General features: G+C 41.6%; 1 protein-coding gene across 1 annotated transcript in view; it reads left to right on the forward strand.

Annotated features, from left to right (window-relative positions):
• The window catches only part of GRIN2C (glutamate ionotropic receptor NMDA type subunit 2C), a 1,474,164-nt gene that overhangs the window by 419,052 nt on the left and 1,033,204 nt on the right, over positions 1-21,908 (forward strand). The window contains exon 7 of the mRNA XM_068262140.1: positions 16,402-16,555. Coding sequence (XP_068118241.1) covers positions 16,402-16,555 — 154 coding nt within the window. The remainder of the gene's footprint in view (positions 1-16,401; positions 16,556-21,908) is intronic.

Genomic DNA, 21,908 nt, shown 5'->3' on the forward strand with positions numbered 1-21,908 from the left:
TCTGTCTGACCACTCTACTCACCAGTGAGCCCTTGTCACTGGTGAGGTTCATTACTGATAGTACCCACCAGCTCCTCTGGTGAGGTTCTGCCAAAACTAATCAGTATTACAGTTGCACCAACAAGCACTATACACTTGCAATTACCTTGTTAGCTATACTTGCATTATTGGTGATTCTGCAGATCACCATATAATCAGGTATAGTGTCTGATTTATTGGTGATACTGCAGATCACACAATAACCAGACTTCTGTTTGCTACACTAATCGTTACAATCGGTCTAAAAAGGTGATCAGGGAGATCGGCATCCAATAGTTGCAACCAAGCAAACAGCGGCTGTAATATAATACAATGTCACAATTAATTCCTTTTGCACCCTATACCCTTACCATAATGAATCCCATATTCCATTCATTAGTAAGTTAAATTACCGGTTAACATGATATAAGATATAATATCCATAAGTTCAATCCCCCCACCTCCTTTGTATGCAATACAATACACATCAGTGCAATCTGTATAATCACTAATCATTTATATATTACTTCACTACTCAGTGCGATCTGTGCACTCGTTAATTTCCCTACCTCAGGGCTTTTGTGCACTCACTCTCCCACAGTTAACTACTACTACTATAATAAAGTGCAGATCTAACCTGCGCTTACTGCACATCACAATTAGATATACAATACAACCCTTACACGTGATTACCTTATATTAAATATTAGAGATGGCCCGAACCTCCGATTTTAAGGCCTCCGCGAACATGCGAACTTTTGCGAACCGCAATAGACTTCAATGGCGCAATAGACTTCAACAAGAAACACTTATGCTGGTCACAAAAGTGATGGAAAAGATGTTTCCAGGGGTCTAACATCTAAATTTTTGCATGGATGATTGGGATACACGCCAAAAGTCCCGGGGAAAAATCAGGATTTGACGCAAAGCAGCGTTTTAAGGGCAGAAATCACATTGCATGGTAAATTGGAGGCCTAAAGTGCTTTAAAACATCTTGCATGTGTATACATCAATCAGGTAATGTAATTAGTGTACTGCTTCACACTGACAGACCAAACTCACTGTGTAACGCACCGCAAACAGCTGTTTGTGTAGTGACGGGTGTGCTGGACTGGTGCGCACCATGGCCAGAGTGCAGGCCATGGCGGTTTTTGAGCCCATATGGTCGCCAGACTGAGGTAGCTCAATGACAGAACAGTGAGTGTCCAGCTGATTGAATTTGGTCTGTCTACAACGAAGCAACGACCTCAATATCTTGGGTGTGCCCAAACCCCCCCCCCCCCCAGACACTCATATAGCCATCGGCCATTGCTTCATTGTGATACGCAATCCCTTCAGCGGCCTTAAAAATTCAGGAATCCGTCTGGAGTCCTGGTGGACCCTGTTGGTGGTGGCGGAGAAGGCAGTCAAGCGGCCTGCAGGCAGAGATGCTGTGTGGGGACTTAGTCTTCGGGCAGGCCTGACCGTGCTTTGCAGGCCAGGCATCTGTGGTCAGATGGACCCTTGACCCAACGCTGTGTGCCAGAGATGTCACCACTTGCCTTTCAACATCACGGTACAGTTTAGGTATCACCTTTTCTGAGAAATAATTGTGGCCTGGTATCTTACACTGCGGTGTGTGGCTTTGCTTTTGTGTGCTGCTTTTCCTCAGGTGGTCATCCCATTGCAGTTTGTGCTTTGTAATCATGTGCCTTTGTAAGGTAGTTGTCCCTACGCGGGTCTCGGTCTTTCCACGGCTCAATTTTCAGTGGCAGAGAGTACAGATGGCATTGCTCTCGTCTGAGACAGAAACACAAAAAAATGTCCACACCGCTGAGCCCTGAGGTGATGGCACTTTGGTGGTGGCAGCCGACTTAGTGTTAAGTGGGATGCCAGAATCAGAGCAGGAGGAAGATATGTCATGCTTCCGTGCGGAAGCTGAAAAAGATGAGGTGTTCTGTGTTAAAGATTTAACTACGTCCTGACAATATTGTGGTTTGATGGCACGTGCCTTCTTCTGAACACTGTACTTTGGTCGAGGGTCTCACAAAATCATGACAGCACAACCTCGAACAGGCCTGCCAGGTGGCCTGCCTCTGGCTCTGCCTTTTGTTTTGTCCATATTGGGGGGGATGAAGTGAAAGGTATGCACTTACTTGACTAATACAATGTGCAGTTACACAGGTACAGTTAACAGGTATGCACGGACTGGTATATAAAACAGCGTGCGGTCACAAAGGTGCAGTGAACAGGTATGCAGTGATTGCTGGTACAACAATGTGTGGTTACACAGGTGCAGTGAACAGGTTGCAGTGACTGGTATTACAAATGTGCAGCTGTCACACACACAGGTACCATGAACAGGTGCAGCGACTGGTGGTGGTATAAAAAAACTGCATGCGCTCACGTAGGTAGGTAGGTGCACTGAACAGTGAACAGGTGTAGTGATTGGGATTACAAATTTGCAGCTGCCTGTCACACACACAGGTCACAGGTCAGGCCTGTCACACACACTGAATGTGCTGGGCCTGGCAGTGGCACAGTAGGAATTACCAAGGCTGTCTATGCAACAAAAGTGTCTGTGGGACACACACACACAAAAAAAAAAATAGATCACAAGAACAAGATTAGCTCTCAAAAGAGCTGTTGAGGGGTGCTATTTTAGCAATAAGAATCAGCAAGGAGCAAGCTAACAAGCCTACAAGAGCCTAACTAAGCTAATACTTAAATGCATTCAGAGGCTGAAATTATATTGACTCCATTGCCTTTCTAAGTGAACCTTAGTAGGCCCCATGTTTCTGCATATCAATGGAATGTTCACACCTCTCCTATTAGATTCACAAGGCCAGCAGTTTGCTTTTGTCTACCCCCCACTGATAAACAACAACAATCAAAGGAAAAGCTTACTTCAGTTGGCTGATGGTGTAATGGTTAAGGGCGTTGCCTCTGACACAGGAGACCAGGGTTCGAATCTCGGCTCTGCCTGTTCAGTAAGCCAGCACTAATTCAGTAGGAGACCTTTGGCAAGTCTCCCTAACACTGCTACTGCCAATAGAGCGCGCCCTAGTGGCTGCTGCTCTGCTCTGGCGCTTTGAGTCCGCAAGGAGAAAAGCGCAATATAAATGTTATTTGTCTTGTCTTTTTGTCTTACTTAACCCATTCCTTCCCAAAGAGCAATGTTAATCTATACAGCCAGCGTCTTACTATCTCTCAGGCCATCAAGAGCTGCATCTCACATTGGGAAAAAACAAGCTAATTTGCTGCAATCTTAGGGATTTTAAATAAAACGCACAGAGGAAAAAAAGGTGGCCAGGCCCATAAAAAATGCCACACTCAGACTCAGTCCAACTTCAGGGACCCAGGCCCATTCAAGGGAAAGAACTTTTCAGCGATCTCCAGTGATGTGTACTGGAAATCAGAGGCTGAAAGTAGAAGTTACCATGTCCCTAGTCAGAGGTGCAGTAACACCCCGGCAGTGAACCCAGTCGCCAATGCTAAGCCCCATGCAGTCACCGCATTGCTCTGCAATGCCCGCTCTATAAACAATAAGACAGCCATTATTGCGGACCTTATTCAGACATGCGATTTTTCATGCATCACTGAAACCTGGATTGATGCCAATGCGGGCCCCACATTGGAAGCAACCATCCCATACAATTACTCAGTCCTAAGTGAGGGAAGACGAGACCGCAGAGGAGGGGGTGTAGCAATTTGTGGCAAAACAACTCTGCAGCTCAGAGCCCTGAATGTTGGCTCAACAAAGTCTTTTGAAGTATAGGTACCCAGATCTCAGCTGGTAAAGGCTTCAAAATGTTAGTGGTTTATCGTCCACCCGGAGATGCTGACCCATTCCTACAGGAATTCTCAGAACTTCTGGCCATGGTGACTCTGTCTTATCCGAGATGGATCATCCTTGGTGACTTCAACGTCTGGGCTGATAACACTCAATCACAAAATGCAAATGAACTAATAAATCTCATGGGTGGACTAGGCTTCACACAAGTTGTAAAATCTGCTACCCACAGAGGAGGGCATACGCTAGACTTACTGTTCCACCTTGGAATGGACATTAGTAACATAGCAGTAACCCCAGTGGTGTGGTCAGACCATCACATAATACAGTTTACTATTGAACATCACCCTATCAAGCAGCTCCCTAAAGAAACAAACAATCAAATTCCGTCCCCTGAATAAATTAACACCGGAGAGAATAACTGTCAACCTGGATTTTACAAATCTGCTCCACAGTCAAATGGACCCAAACACTCTAGTAACCCAGTACAACAACACGATATATGAAACACTTGACAGTATTGCCCCATGGCGCAACAAATCAGCAACCAAAAAAGCAGAAAGCTAATTGGTTTGACAAAACCATCATGGATCTAAAAAAGAAAGGGCGCAGACTTGAAAGACAGTGGCGTAAATCAGGGTCTGAGGAGCACAAATTTAGCCTAATTCAACACCTCAGACAATACCAACAAGCAATAACCAAGAAAAAAAATCAGCCTTTATCTCGCACAAGATATCTACAGCCAACAACAGAGCTGGTCAACTCTTCCACACAGTGGAATCACTCTGCAATCCTTCCTGCCTAAAAGCCCCAACCACATTCTCCAGGGAAAGGTGTGAAGAATTCTCTGCCTTCTTCACAAACAAGGTGTCTGCCATCCGTGCCAGCATTACAACAACATCAATTGACCACTGGACTTTGCATCTGCCTACTACCGTACCACCATGGCAAGTCTTTGACACTCTGAATGAGAATTCCAAAATCTTCTTCACTCAAAGTCTCCGCTCCACTACCTGCGACCTGGATCCTGGCCCAACTGGATCCTTAATGCAGTGCCCAGAGCTGATCAGGCCAGCACTTCACAAAATCACTCAGTGCTCCTTGCAAAGTGGACTTTTCCCAGACGAACTAAAGAAAGCAATCATAAAACCCCTCTTGAAGAAACCATCACTAGATCCTGATTCTGTAACCAACTACAGACCTGTGGCGAACTTACCATTCCTATCAAAAGTTATCGAGAAAGTAGTCGCCAAGCAGCTGGAAGCCAGGCTTACAGATAACAACATCTTTGATACTTTTCAGTCAGGATTCAGGAAAAGGCACAGCACTGAAACTGCATTAGTCAGAGTAATGAATGATCTACTTACTGCAAGGGACAAGGATGATTGCTCAATTTTGATTCTTCTTGACCTGTCTGCAGCATTTGATACTGTGGATCATGAAATACTAATCCAGCAAGTATGTCTGGGCACACACTACTCTAACCCAGTGCCACTTCCCTATGGAGTTCCACAGGGTTCTGTACTATCACCATTACTCTTTGCAGTCTACATGCTCCCACTGGGCAAAATAATCCAGAACTATGGCCTAGAATACCATTGTTATGCAGATGACACACAACTGTATCTGTCCTTCAAGCCTGGCACCCAAGACCCATCAGCATCCATAAATGCGTGTCTAGTGGATTTACAAAATTGGATGAACACCAGCTGGCTGAGGCTGAACTCTGACAAAACAGAGGTGTTGGTGGTAGGTGGTCCACACATGATGGATAAAGTTCAGAACGCTCACCACCTCAAACTAGCAATTGGGGGAGATACTGTACAGTATAAAGACTCTGTGCGAAACCTTGGGGTGATCCTGGATGAAGCAGATATCAGCTGTCGTCAAGTCTTCCTTCTTCCATCTAAGAAATATAGCGAAAATCAAACACTTTATCCCAGCTGAAGACCTACCTGCCCTGGTTCATGCATTTGTATCCTCCCGCCTAGACTACTGCAACGCCCTGTTCATCGGATCTACAGAAAAGGTTCTGCTCCCCTTACAGCTAGTACAGAATGCTGCAGCCAGACTCCTAGCCAATGCCCCCCGCAGCTGACACATCACCCCAGTACTGCAAACTCTTCACTGGTTGCCAGTAAAATGGAGAATCAATTTTAAGATCTGCCTGCTGACATTCAAGGCTCTACACCACATGGGACCCAAATACATAGCGGATCTATTGGAACTTTATGCCCCTCCACGCACCCTCCGCTCTGCCAACAAGATGAAGCTGATTATTCCCAGGATACACTTAACATTTGGTGCTCGGGCCTTTTTCTACGCAGCCCCTACTCTATGGAACTCACTTCCACAATCAGTACGAGAGGCTCCCTCTCTGGACAGCTTTAAAAAAAAGGCTAAAAACTCACCTCTTTTCCCTAGCCTTTGAGACTGCATAATGCAGGGTCACAGCGCTTTGAGTCCCCAGGGAGAAAAGCGCTATATAAATATTATTGTTATTGTTATTGTTTCCCTATTGCTCCCTCTGCAGCAGCAGCAGCTCTCCCTTCTCTAATTACTGCAGGCACATGAGTGAGTCCAATGCCTGACGCTGCCTGCCTTTTATAAGGGGGTGGGGCTCCAGGAGGGAGTGTAGCCTGATTGGCTACAATGTGCCTGTTGACTGTGATGTGGAGGGTCAAAGTTGACCCTAATGATGCACTATAGGGGCAAATCGAACTTCTGGAAAAGTTTGCGGTTCTCCACGATCGCGAACCCCAGAAGTTCGCCGTTTTCCGTTCGCCGGCGAACTGTTCAGGCCATCTCTTTTACATATCACCTAACCACAAAACTCACCCCCATATGAATACCCTATTAATAAATTCCAACCCATAGAAACAAAATTTGGCAGGCTATATAATAGCCTTGCCATGTATCGCACTATATTAATTATGTGATAATTAACATCTTTATAGATATAAACCCAATGTACTAACCACCCTATCATCCCCCCATCACAGTATTACACACATCATATGCTTTATAGCATCCTATTTAGAGTACTTAACACCATTACCATATTATTACACCACCATTACCATATTATTTATGCCAAAGTGAGCATGCACTATTAAACACCCTTACCATATTAATTGTAACACAGTGAGCATACACTATTAACTATCAAAATCCACTATTTATGTGTTATATCATATAATCCATTAATCTAACCAGCATACTGCATACCAGTGCTAACATACCCCAATGTGACCAAACCACTGTCGCCCTAGCGACAATAAAGACTAACACCACTATCCCAAATACATTTAACCAGAACCAGTGACAGATTATCTAATTATTAGCCAAAAAGCAATTAATATCAAGTTCTATGTTCAATCTCTTTGGTGCCATACATCCCATTTTATATATCCAGTGTGTTTCTTTTTTACAAAGTTCCATCAATTTATTTGACCCTCTCCAATGTGCTGTGACCCTTTCTATTGGGGTGATTTTAAATGGGATCACCCATGAACTTCAGCAAAATGTGCAGAAACACTACGATTTTTGTAACCCTTACGTATATTATACATACAGTGGGTTGCACAAGTATTCGGCCCCCTTGAAGTTTTCCACATTTTGTCATATTACTGCCACAAACATGAATTAATTTTATTGGAATTCCACATGAAAGACCAACACAAAGTGGTGTACACATGAGAAGTGGAACGAAAATCATACATGATTCCAAACATTTTTTACAAATAAATAACTGCAAAGTGGTGTGTGCATAATTATTCGGCCCCCTTTGATCTGAGTGCAGTCAGTTGCCTATAGACATTGCCTAATGAGCGCTAATGACTAAATAGAGTGCACCTGTGTGTAATCTAATGTCAGTACAAATACAGCTGCTCTGTGAGGGCCTCAGAGGTAGTCTAAGAGAATATTGGGAGCAACAACACCGTGAAGTCCAAAGAACACACAAGACAGGTCAGGGATCAAGTTATTGAGAAATTTAAAGCAGGCTTAGGCTACAAAAAGATTTCCAAAGCCTTGAACATCCCACGGAGCACTGTTCAAGTGATCATTCAGAAATGGAAGGAGTATGGCACAACTGTAAACCTACCAAGACAAGGCCATCCACCTAAACTCACAGGCTTAACAAGGAGAGTGCTGATCAGAAATGCAGTCAAGATGCCCATGGTGACTCTGGACGAGCTGCAGAGATCTACAGCTCAGGTGGGAGACTCTGTCCATAGGACAACTATTAGTCATGCACTGTACAAAGTTGGCCTTTATGGAAGAGTGGCAAGAAGAAAGGCATTGTTAACAGAAAGCATAAGAAGTCTTGTTTGCAGTTTGCCACAGGCCATGTGGGGGACACAGCAACCATGTGGAAGAAGGTGCTTTGGTCGGATGAGACCAAAATTGAACTTTTTGGCCAAAATGCAAAACGCTATGTGTGGCGGAAAACTAACACTGCACATCACTCTGAACACACCATTCCCACTGTCAAATATGGTGGTGGCAGCATCATGCTCAGGGGGTGCATCTCTTCAGCGGGGACAGGGAAGCTGGTCACAGTTGATGGGAAGATGGATGGAGCCAAATACAGGGCGGGCAAACTTGGAAGAAAACCTCTTGGAGACTGCAAAAGACTTGAGACTGGGGCGGAGGTTCACCTTCCAGCAGGACAATGACCCTAAACATAAAGCCAGGGCAACAATGGAATGGTTTAAAACAAAACATATCTATGTGTTAGAATGGCCCAGTCAAAGTCCAGATCTAAATCCAATCGTGAATTTGTGGCAAGATCTGAAAACTGCTGTTCACAAACGTTGTCCATCTAATCTGACTGAGCTGGAGCTGTTTTGCAAAGAAGAATGGGCATCAGTCTCTAGATGTACAAAGCTAGTAGAGACATACCCTAAAAGACTGGCAGCTGTAATTGCAGCAAAAGGTGGTTCTACAAAGTATTGACTCAGGGGGCCGAATAATTACGCACACCCCACCTTGCAGGTATTTGTAAAAAATGTTTGGAATGATGTATGATTTTCGATCAACTTCTCACATGTACACCACTTTGTATTGGGCTTTTACGTGCAATTCCAATAAAATGGATGCATGTTTGTGGCAGTAATGTGACAAAATGTGGAAAACTTGAAGGGGGCCGAATACTTTTGCAACCCACTGTATGCTGATAAATACGTTTTTTTTTTAGGGGCCTGTGTTATATGTTGAATGTTTTGAGATTTTAATCGAGTGAATTAGAATATTTAATGAATTGATTTCTTCACATAGCTAGGGCCCTGCTGTGAGGAGAATGGGAGTTGTCGATATTGGATGCCACGCGATTGAGATATCAAAGCTATGGATCAATTATATATGTGATATTGGTAAGCCTGATTGAAAGGCAATCTTCCATTGTCTAGGTTAGGAGAACAGGTGTTCAGTGGTAAAAAGCTTGGTATGTATTTGCGAGCCATCCCCCATAGTGTAACCTTAGCTATGGTTAAAAAGCTGTCTCTCATTATCTCTCTGCCCATAGCAGAATAAAGAACAATGGGGCTATTGGAATTCTGGTTTCAGCCAGAATGGAACATGTGCTCTATCTCTGGGATAAATGAAGAGTTAAACTATAGTAGCTAGGTTTTATGATCAACAAATGGAAATTTAGCATTATTTGAATTAGACCAATCAGAAGATAGTATAGTGGTACATTGTGGGACCATCCCATTTCATACATAAAGTGCTCAGGCGGGAAAGTTTCATTCTTACATTCTTTCTTTAGCCCACACACATACAAACCAGAAAATAGACTTTATACATATAGATTGCTCAGCATTTTAATCATTTTGTTTTTGTATTTTTGTAACTAATTTTATAACTAAAAGACTTGTAACCTTATTGATTCTTGAACATCTATGGAAATCAATAATGCCTAATTAAACAACCACATTCTTTTAAATGATTCATCATGGTCTCCAAAGATTTTTGTTTATAAAAAACAAAATCCCTTATTTAACAGCCTGGTAGTTCTACCTATATACTGTTTGTTGCACTTACAAGTCAACAAATAAACCACATAACTCGCGGTCATGAACTGTCTTATATCATATTTCTGGTTATAACTAATTGATACAAATTCATATGTCCCCCTAGTGTTAGCATTCGAGCATATATAGCAATTCTTACAGGGATAAAACCCTGGCTTTTGCCATGGATTAACTTTCCTATCTGGTGGGTTACACAACTGGGAACCAATAAATCTCGCAAATTAGGAGCCCTCCTGTAAATAAATTCCGGTCAGGTACCACTTTTCTCAGTTGCATATTCTGCAACAATATGGGCCAATGCTTCAATATCATAGAGTCTATCTTTTTATAATCACAGTTAAAGGTGCTAATAAATGATAATCTATCACTATCCCTCTTCTCTCTCCTACCACCCCTAACCAACTCCCCTCTGTCCATAAGTGCAACCTTAACAATATTATCAATGTCATTGGAATTATATCCCTTATCTATAAATCTATTCCTTAATATTGGCGCCTGTTGGAAAAAATCTGTGACTTGTGTACAATTCCTCCTCAGACGTTGGAACTGTCCTTTAGGGATGGCTTTCACCCACAAAGGATGGTGACAGCTCCGATCAGGAATAAACCTGTTCCGGTCTGTCTTCTTAAAATGGCATACAGTGTTGATATCACTCCCCATTTTCTTAATAGTTAAATCCAAGAAATTTTAATACTCTCCAAACTAGCCTCAGCTGCCAGAGTTATATTAGGTTCTATATTATTAATCTCTCCCAGAAATTGTAACCATTCACCTTCCGTCCCCTCCCATAAAATGAAAAGATTGTCAATAAATCTTTTCCATTCTGTCACTCATCCATCCTGTAATCCAATTGCTTCCTCCTCCCACTCTGCCATATATATATATTGGACAGGGATGGGGCATACGATGCCCCCATCGCACATCCCTTTATTTGTAAATAAAAATCATTATCATGCCAAAAATAGTTTTTTGTAAGAGCAAATTCCAAAAGTAAAATTAAATATTCAACTTGTTCTTGTTCCAAATTCCCCAATCTTTGGAAGGCTCTTCTAACTGCATTAACCCCCCAATATGGGGAATATTAGTATACAATGAGGATACATCTTCTGTAATCAGCAGAGTACCCTCATTGATCTTCGTGTGTTTCAAGGATATGGCCAGTATACTTCACAACCCTAGGTAGCTTAGTCACCAGGGGCTGCAGGAATTGGTCTAAATACTGCCCCAACCTGTGGGTTATAGAACCACTTCCATGTAATTATGGACCTTGGGGAGCTGATAAATAATAGGCGTCTTTGGGGCAGATGGCACCAGGAAGCCAAATTCTGCCTCACTTATCAGATGCTTATCCAGACCATTTTTTAACGAATCAGTTATTTTCTAAAGCCAGCCCCTGGTGACTAAGCTACCTAGGGTTGTGAAGGATACTGGCCATATGCTGCAGATTTTGGAACACACAAGGATCAATGAGGATACTCTGCTGATTACAGCAGATGTATCCTCATTGTATACTAATATCCCCCATATTGGGGGGGGGGGGGTTAATGCAGTTAGAAGAGCCTTCCAAAGATTGGGGAATTTGGAACAAGAACAAGTTGAATATTTAATTTTACTTTTGGAATTTGCTCTTACAAAAAACTATTTTTGGCATGATGATAATTTTTATTTACAAATCAAGGGATGTGCAATGGGGCATCGTATGCCCCATCCCTGTCCAATATATATATGGCAGAGTGGGAGGAGGAAGCAATTGGATTACAGGATGAACGAGTGACAGAATGGAAAAGATTTACCGACAATCTTTTCATTTTATGGGAGGGGACGGAAGGTGAATGGTTACAATTTCTGGGAGAGATTAATAATATAGAACCTAATATAACTCTGGAAGCTGAGGCTAGTTTGGAGAGTATTAATTTCTTGGATCTAACTGTTAAGAAAATGGGGAGTGATATCAACACTGTATGCCATTTTAAGAAGACAGACCGTAACGGGTTTATTCCAGGGATGAGCAGTAACTACACCAGTGCGAATTTACGCATCGTAGTTTTCATCTACGCATCGTAGTTCGTAGGTGAAGTTTCAAAACTACGCTCATGAATTTACGCGTAGCAAAGTACCGCTACGCGTAGCTTACGCCAACTATGCGTAGTTAAAGTGTATTGCGTAGTGAACTACAAATGCCTTACTCGTGTCTAATTTTCCGCGTGCGATTGTAGGTTTACAAATTTACGCATTGAATGGGGAATGTATGCATAGAAGAGTTCCTGGTATAGGCATTTAAAGAGGAATTAATGCGTAAAATTTTCTGCATGCGGGCATAAGCATCCGCAACACTTCGTTTCGCACTACGCGTAATTGCGTATTTTAACGCGTAGTCTACAAAATACATACGAAGCGAATATTTGATTTCGAAGCCATAGTTTGGCGAAACACAATTGCGTAAAACTACGTGTATATCCAGCGTAGCGAAGTTGGCTGACTACGACCATCCCTGGTTTATTCCTTTTCGGAGTTGTCACCATCCTTTGTGGTTGAAAGCCATCCCTAAGGACAGTTCCAACGTCTGAGGAGGAATTGTACAGAAGTTACAGATTGTTTCCAACAGGCTCCAATATTAAGGAATAAATTTATAGATAAGGGATATAATTCCAATGACATTGATAATATTGTTCAAAAGGTTGAACTTATGGACAGAGGGGAGTTGGTTAGGGGTGGTGGGAGGAAGAAGAGGGATAGTGATAGATTATCATTTATTAGCACCTTTTAACTGTGACTATAAACAAGATGGAATCTATAATATTGAAGCATTGGCCCATATTGTTGCAGAATACACAACTGAGAAAAGTGGTACCTAAAAGACCGGAATTTATTTACAGAAGGGCTCCTAATTTGCTAGATTTATTGGTTCCCAGTTGTGTAAATCCACCAGATAGGAAAGGTAATCCATGGCAAAAGCCAGTGTTTTATCCCTGTAAAGGTGGCCACACACACCATACAATTTTTTAAATATCTGCTCAATTTAAGAATTGCAATCAATTTTTCTGACTGATTGTAACATTTAAAAAATATGACCAATGTACCACACACATATGTTCAATTTTTCCCCAATTATGATAAAAATGCTTGGGTGTGTATATTAATAAATTGACAAACTAACACACACCATACAATCTTTATTAAGATTGAAGAAAAATATCTGGCATTCCGGTTTGATAAAAATCGAAGAAAACGGGAAATCCAATCGGATTTTTCAGTTAAAAGAAAAAAAGTTTTCGATTTTTTCGGGAGATACGATTGTTTTTATCGAATTGCCATAAAATCAGATCATTTTATTGTATCGTGTGTGGCCACCTTAAAGGGACTCCGAGCTCTGAGTAAAAATAAAATTTGAACTTACCCGGGGCTTTCTTCATCCCAGCCCTGGTCGGGACGTCCCACGCCGGCCTCCTGGCTCTTCTCCCGGCGGCTGTCCGCATAGTGCGGACAGGCCGGGCCCCCGGGCGACACTGGCGAGTGTCGGGGCTTCTTCTTCCCTATACGTCACAAATGACGTCACACGCCGGCCGCCGCGCGTCATGACGGCGGCCGGCGTGACAGCACGGCGCATGCGCGACTAAACCGCGCATGCGCCGTGCTGTCACGCCGGCCGCCGTCATGACGCGCGGCGGCCGGCGTGTGACGTCATTCGTGACGTATAGGGAAGAAGAAGCCCCAACACTCGCCAGTGTCGCCCGGGGGCCCAGCCTGTCCGCGCTATGCGGACAGCCGCCGGGAGAAGAGCCAGGAGGCCGGCGTGGGACGTCCCGACCAGGGCTGGGAAGGAGAAAGCCCCGGGTAAGCTCAAATTTTATTTTTACTCAGAGCTCGGAGTCTCTTTAAGAATTGCTGTATAGGCTCGGGGATACTAACACTAGGGGGACATCTGAATTTGTATCAATTAGTTATGACCAGAAATATGATAGAAGACAGTTCATGACTTGTTCCACGAGAATGATCACGGCCTGAATATTTGTAATCACGGCTGTCTCGTGGCTGATTTCTGTGATCCAGATTCGATCACGGAGTCAAATACCTAAGCCAAATAGTGAAAGAATGCTCGTGAATCACGGCTATTCCATGATCACGGAAAATATCTGCCCATCACTGGTTTTCAGCCACTAATTCCTTGTCTATTATTCTGAGTTTCCACTTTTTTTTGTAATCTTGCATACGTTCTGCAGTTGAGATATTTGTAGAACAAAAAACTTTTACTTCATAAAAGTATTTTTACATGTATATTTTATTACCCTCTAGATAGCAGCACATCTCTATCAATTATACAAAAAAAAGAAAAATAACTTTGAGCAGATTCGAAACCTGCAAAATGTATTTCTAAAATTAGTGCTTTACCACTGTGCTACAATTTTTCTACACCAATGTGCTTTCACAATTTTTAAATATTATTGCTCACTAGTATATTAAATAGCACCATCTAGCATTTTAAAATTAGACTGCATTTAACTCTTTTGGATGTACGCCTTCAGCCTCACTGTGCCCTGCTGCACCCCCCAAGTCTATCGTCAAGCAGGGTGTCCTTGGCAGAAAAGGTACTCATGCGCAACCCCCATCCACACCTATCAGAGTCATCTCACTGCGTCTCCCCTGCCCCCTGTGTTCACGGAGGAGAGCACAGAGCTGATTCTGCCGCATCGTGATCCCAGGGTTGTAGACATTTTTTTTTTTTGCAAAACGAAAGTGAAAGAAAAAGAATAGCTGGAGCAGCAGGGAGTGGCAATAATGGATGCTACATGATTTAGCTAGCCCCCCTTATCAAGCAGTATGTTTTTTTTTTTTTGTCTGTTACAAGGCTTACGTTCGCTTTAAAGGACATCCAAGGTGAAAAACAATTATATTTATCCTCCTCCTCCTAAAAATGATTTTTCTAAATATCCAACAGTTTTATTTTATATTTAAAATCGATTTAAGTTTTTACCATTTCATTGTGTCTGCTCAATGACACATGCATTGAAGTATGCCAGAGCTAAAATATATGGACTACGGACTCTTTTTTTATATCTTTCCTGCTCTCAGAAGCCATTTACTGTGAGGAAAGTGTTTTATGGCTGCAATTTTATCCTCATCAGTGATGGTTTCATTATAGCCTGACCCAGTCCCGACCCAGACAGAAATTGTCACTTGCATTTAACTCTTTCAGACAGAGCAAGGGAAAAAAAAGGAGCACAGTATAGTTATTTGTGTGCTCGGTACTGTCTATTTCATCATGTCACATGTCACCTAGGATTTCCTTTAAAGAGACACTGAAGCGAAAAAAAAATATGATATAGTGAATTGGTTGTGTACTATAAATAATTACTAGAAGATTAGCAGCAAAGAAAATATTCTCATACTTTTATTTTCAGGTATATAGTGTTTTTTCTAACATTGCATCATTCTATAATATGTGCACATTACACAACACTCAGCATTCAAAATGAGTCTTTCAGAGCAGTCTGTGAAGTAATGACCTCTCCTTTAGCAGAGGAAAAGTAAATAGTCCAGGAACAGTTGAGATAATAAAAGTCAGATAACAGCCCTCTCCACGACTAACTTAGTCGGAGAGCTTAATAGCTTGTTTGCATAGAGATAACAACTGGAGTTTCTCAACTCTTCCTGTACTGGAAACAATTACACTGATGTATCTGATCTTAATGTTTTATTTCTTACCTGTGCTACACATACAAATCATAATATCATCATTTTTTTTCGCTTCAGTGTCTCTTTAAAGAGAACCCGAGGTGGGGATCTTAGAGTTAAATCTATACGCAGAGGCTGGGTCTGGCTATAGTGCCCAGCCTCTGTTGCTAGTTGAATTTTCCCTAAATCCCCCCTGCGCTCTGCACTAGCCCATAAATTACAGCCGCGCTGGCGACACTGAGCGTGTCGCAGCGGGCTCTGTTTACCATTCTAGTGCCACTCACGCCGCTCCCCGCCTCCTGCAGAGTGCCGATCCCCGCCCACGTCCCTTCCCTCACCGCTGATTAGAGGGAAGGGACGCGGGCGGGGACCGGCGCTCTGCAGGAGGCAGGGAGAGCGGCACTAGAAAGGTAAACAGAGCCCAACAGCGCGGTTGTAATTTATGGGCTAGTGCGGAGCGTAGGGGGGATTTAGGGAATATTCAACTAGCAACAGAGGCTGGGCACTATAGCCAGACCCAGCCTCTGTGTATAGATTTAACTCTAAGATCCCCACCTCGGGTTCTCTTTAAGCAATAGAATACACTCAGAATTCAAGCAAGAGGAAGAAGAAACAGGGAGGAGACATCACAATAATGCAGCAATTGTTTCATTAATGGACTCCCCAACATTAACATCCATGACCTGAGGTCCCAAATGCCTGCAATCATATAACAGGTATGGATACCATAATTCCCCACTCCTTATCAGAAAGATGGAGGATAAGTCTTTGAGCACCCCTCAGCCCAGGGCTTCCTTGCGGATTTCAGGGGCTGCTCTACTAGTAATGACGTCTTTGACTAAGGACCCTTGTCTTTCTTCGGTGTAACTGACTTTTCTCATTTCTCTCCCTTTTGCTGCTCAGGTATATTACCAGCGTGCACACATAGCTATTGGGTCTCTCACTATAAACGAGGAGCGTTCAGAGATTGTGGATTTTTCTGTTCCCTTCGTAGAGACTGGAATTAGTGTCCTGGTATCACGCAGCAATGGAACTGTATCTCCCTCAGCTTTCCTGGGTGAGATCTATGATGATGATGATGATGATTATTTATTGTATTTATAAATTGCCAACACATTACGCATCGCTGCACAATAGATAATTTGGTTAACATATCAGGTAGGACATACAAGTAGCTCACAACAAAATAAGATGCACACGATTTTTTTATTTTTTTTTGTCTATAGGTTTTTTTTATTGGTTTTAAATGTTTTACAGCATATATAAACCCTTAAAAAGATGAGTGTCCAGTTTATCTTCAGAAAAAGAGTAGTACAAAGGTCACATTCACAAAATAACAGTAGGTAACAACAAGTAGAATATTTTATCATCCTATCAACTATCAAAATACATAACCAAGATTATAAAAAGGATATCAAATCTGGTAGCGAGAAGGTGCAGATAAATCTGACTTAACGTCACCATGGAGTAAAGTAACCCGAGATAGGTAAACTAAGGGGGGGAGACCTATATAGTATTGTATTATTACAGTAGTCTGGTGTGCTTATTAAGAAGCTATTTAAGTTGCCAAACACGGCAGGGAACCAAGTCACTGTCCTGAAAATGATCAGGTAGACTTGGGTGTGCCGAGGGGATCTGCTAGCTCCTCAGGCAGTGGGGGGGAGGGAAGATAGGCTTGGGGGGGGGGGGGGTATAGTGGGATTCTACACTAATCGTTGATGGTAAGTCTTTTAATTGAGTGATGGGACATATGTTCCCTTACGTTAAAATAGCTTAAGTTGTAAGAACTGATAATAGTGAATTCCAATCAAAGGGGCCATTCATGATGCCAGAGTTTGGTTGTTTCTAGCCCTCCCAAGGTATTCAAATTTTAGATTGTACTTAAAGGGACACAATCGATTAACGTATTTTTTAACCTGAGTTAGAGAGAGTTCCTAAAGTGCTGGTAAATAATGATGTATACATTTCACTTGCTTATCTCTCTTGTTTACTGTAACAAATTCCTTTCATTCTGAACTGACAGCACTGCCTGCTCATTTCTGATGGGAGAGTTAATGAGGGGAGCGGAGTTTCTTTAACAGTGTAAACTCTGTGTGTATTGTGTAACTGTGTTTGAGAAAGCTCTCAGAAGAAGCTGCATGTTTCTGAGCTGTCTGCAGGAGAGCAGAGGAAATGTAACTTGTTTTAAAATGTGTAATTGTCTGTGACACCAAAGACTTTAATATTTTTTGGGAATTTCAGGGAAAAATACTCTGTAGTCTGATATGCAAAAAACAACACTGGCTGTGCATTGAAACAGACACCCCTTTGCAAATGATTTATCCCAATAGAGCTAAACCCTACACACAATGGATTAAAGCTTTTGCCTCTGATATTTAACATGAAAAATAGGAAAATGTTAACACAGCTACTTGGACATTATTTGTACATTGTCATTTTATAACACTTGGGTATTGATAGTATTCCTTTAACTAGATTAGTTAGTTGTGGAAGTGTAGAAATGGTGGGCTGATTCTAATTTGATACTATCAGGTGTTTAGCTCCGCAGATGATGTGAGTAATCCCCAATCTTAGATTTGGGGGAATTCATCTAAGTTTATGAGAAAAATGGTTAGATTAGGGTTGGGGATTATTTGTTTTTTTTTATATTATCAAGAGAAGTTTAAAAATATTAGTCCAGTAGGAGGTTAGTTTGGGGCAGTCCCACAAACTATGTGTGAGGGAGCCAGTGTGGGTGCAGCCTCGCCAGCATTCTGAGGAGTATTGTAGGAAGATTTTTGCTAATATTCAAGATGTGAGATACCATGTATAGAGAATTTTTTGTATGTCTATATGGTTTAAACACTTGGAAAAACAAATAAAGATTAAGTATTGCTCTTTTGATGTCGGAAGGAGAGATGTTTGTGTTTTGATAAATTTCAAAAAGGGAGGGGAGCTGGGAATTGGCAGAAATTAGTTTGTACCAAAAGGATATACCTCCTTTAGGAATGGGTTTTGGAGTGGAACAGCAGAGTAACCAAGCAGCTCAGGGTGACCCAAACCACTAGGATTGTATAGGGGGATAAAAGAGACCTAGAAGCCCTCCTACTAAAAAAGCAATGCTTGATGTGATTTGCCTTCTTAAAACAGAAGGACATTTGTAATAATTCAGCTATAAATGAACATTTGTGATTACCCACAATGCACCACTACTGAATATGCAAATTATTTCTTTTCACCCTGTAAGCAAAGCTCACATCCAGAACCGCTGGTATATAGCAAGCTTATAGCTTTAAGTTTTGGAGTGGATAAATACACCCAAATTGCTCATGGTATATTTGAGTTGGATAATATGTGAGGATCTAATAGATGTTTGAGCTGGATATATGTGAACAAATCACTGTCCGATATTTTGTATTTCCATTTAAGGAAGTCAAAAGATTTAAGTTGGTTCTCTGACGTTACATCCTCTAGGTGGGAGATACCGGACTGGAGCAATTTAGTTATATTTCAATTAGGAATGCTTAGTTTGTAGGCTGTAAGAGGTGGGTTGAGTGTGATTATGTCTTGCAGGTTTTTAGGGAGAAGCTTTTTTATAAATTCCCACGATGAAAGTGTTTGTTGGATTGTAGGATGAGGGGCTGTATTGCTACAGAAACAGTGACACCACTTAAACAGTTAGCAAGTTCTTTTTGATTCTTCCAAAATCAAAGACAAGCAACAAGGTTCACAAGTTTATTGATACAAAATATGATGTAAGATACCAAGTTATTTGAAAGAAGACAAAGAATAAGAGCATGATAAGATAATAATTAACAGTATTATAAACACATCACATCACCTTGTGTTTGTTAGGTGTCCCGCTCAAGGTTGAAGCAACTTCTATCTTTCCTAGAGAGCAACTCTTTCCTCACAATAGTTTAGAAGTTCCTTAGACGGGAAGCGCAGTCAGACTTAGCTAGGTGGCCAGCCCAGCTATGAATTGAGAGAATTCCGTCATCTCAGAATAGCAGCTGAGCTTTATACTCCTTCGTCCCATAAAAAAACATGGAGTCCATGCAAGCCCATGAAGAATGGCAAAACTTCTTAGAGACGATCAACAACTCCTAACAACTCATAATAGCTGGAACCACACCAAGTGGGCCACATTCCGGTCAGCATGTAATTGACAGATTTATAGCCCCCTTCTAAATGTCCGTTCGCCTATCTAAACAATTAGATATTTACTCTGGAATACAACTACTAAATTTACGACCCTCTTCTAAACAATCCTAAATTCATTAATTATGGAACAAGTATCCCAATGTCCCCTAACTCCATACTAAAAGGCGATTATTAGTTCTTTAGTAGATTAATAAAGAATCTTAAATCATGGGTCAGATCAGTGCTACATTCCTTATATGAAAGCACTCTGTCTAATTACACTTAAGTAACATATGACTCAGACCCATCTGGTTAGTTTCTGATAAACACATATTAAGGAAGTCCACCAGTTTCAAATGATCATAGACATACCTGAATGAAAAGATTCACATATAAGATGGCTTACTACAGCACCATCAGTACAATATGGCATATAAAGGCTGTAGCACTACAGCGGCAAGGTGAGTTGGCAGGGCTGCCCAGGTTAAACTGGAGCAAATCTGCAGGGTTACCCTTGATTAAGTTTTTCTCTAAATAGCCCCATTATTTTTCAGACGTATTGTGCCACCAACACTGAGACATGTCAAGTATGGCTGCGTGGTGGTATAGTAGGGGATTAGGGAGGCCAAAGCCTCCTTCTAAAGTATTAGCTGCTAGGACCTGTAATGATAGCCTTTTTTTTTTCTTCCAAAGGAATTGATTAACTAGCTTGTTTAGAAGTTTGAAAAAAATTGAGGGAATGGCAATGGGTAGAGTCTTGAAATAGTATAGTATTTTAGGGAAGATTGCCATCTTGCAAGCTGAGATCTTGCCTGAAATTGAGAGTTCAAATGGCGCCAAACAATTTAAGTCTTTTTGGATTTCTTTCAGTAAATCAGGAAAATTTACTTCATATAATTTTTCTGGGAAAGCTGGGATTTGCATACCTAGGTAGGGGATGCTATTTTTAGTCCAAGGATAAGGACATTTTTGTGAAATTGTAGTTTTTAGATTTTTGAGATGTTTATACCTAGTAAGGAAGACTTAGTTTTGTTTATTTTGTACAGAGACACTTTATAAAACTCTGCTATTGTGTCAGTGACATGTTGCAGCGAAGTGAGAGGATTGGTAACTGATAATAAAACATAATCTGCAAAGAGGCTTATCTTTGGAGAAGAAGAGCCTACAGGAATTCCTTCTATATTGGGGTTCGAGCAAATGGCTTCAGCAAAGGTTTCCATGATTAGAACAAAAATTAAAGGGGATAAGGGGAAGCCCTCTCTCGTTCCGTTAGATATACAGAATTGTTTAGAAAGAAATCCAGAGACATTTACTGAGTCTGTTGGAGTTTTATAAAGGGCCATGACTGCCTGATGAAAGGAACCCAGTATACCAAATTTGCTTAAAACTTCACCCAGGAAATCCCAATGTACTCTGTCAAAGGCCTTCTCTGCATCCAAAGCTGGAAGCAGAGAAGGCCTTCAATCAGAGCGCAAGGAGTGCAGTATATTAATAATCATTCTAGTTCACAGCTTGTTGGCCTCTGGTAAAAACACACTTGGTCCATAGCAATAAGATGTGGTAATATATTAAATAAACAGTTGGCTAAGATCTTTGCGTATATCTCTATATCGTAAAGAGATGGGGCGAAAGTTGGAGGGGCTAGATGAATCTTTCCCTGGTTTAGGAATTACAGTTATGATGGCATTAGTGCATTCATTGGGAATTTGGAGTGAGAGAATAAAGGTATTAAATAGATAAGTTAGTTTGGAGGATAGGATGGGGGCAAAAGCCTTGTAGTACTCAGTTGAGAGGCCATCAGGTCCTGGAGCTTTATTCGATTTTGATTTAAGGATTTTGTTTAAAACCTCTGACACTGTTATTTCAGCATTGAGGGTGGATTTATGTTCTTCCGAGATTGAGGGCAAGTTAATTTTTAGAGAGAAAATTGTCAATTAGCGGTAGGATAGGTTGGGGAGTTGAAGGGTCATTTTTGAGGTTGTATAGGGCTGAGTAAAAATTGCTAAATGCATCAGCTATGTGTTGAGGATTAGTTAAAGTGGACCTCCGGACTAAAAATCGACTCAGCAGCACTGAAAACGCCTGGTGTTTCTTTAACAGTTTCACAGCATCAGAACTTTGTTTCTCTTATACAAGCCTCATTTTAGCTGCACAGAAGAAAACTGCCCAGGCTTTTTTCCCCTGATGCTGTGCAAAGCATGATGGGATTTCTGATTTTGTTGTTCTCGTTCTGCTGTTTTGGTGCAAATTTTTTTTTTTTACATTTTAAATTTGACATTTGAAGCCTT

This window comes from Hyperolius riggenbachi, chromosome 12, assembly GCF_040937935.1.
Source record: "Hyperolius riggenbachi isolate aHypRig1 chromosome 12, aHypRig1.pri, whole genome shotgun sequence".
Lineage (NCBI taxonomy): Eukaryota > Metazoa > Chordata > Amphibia > Anura > Hyperoliidae > Hyperolius > Hyperolius riggenbachi.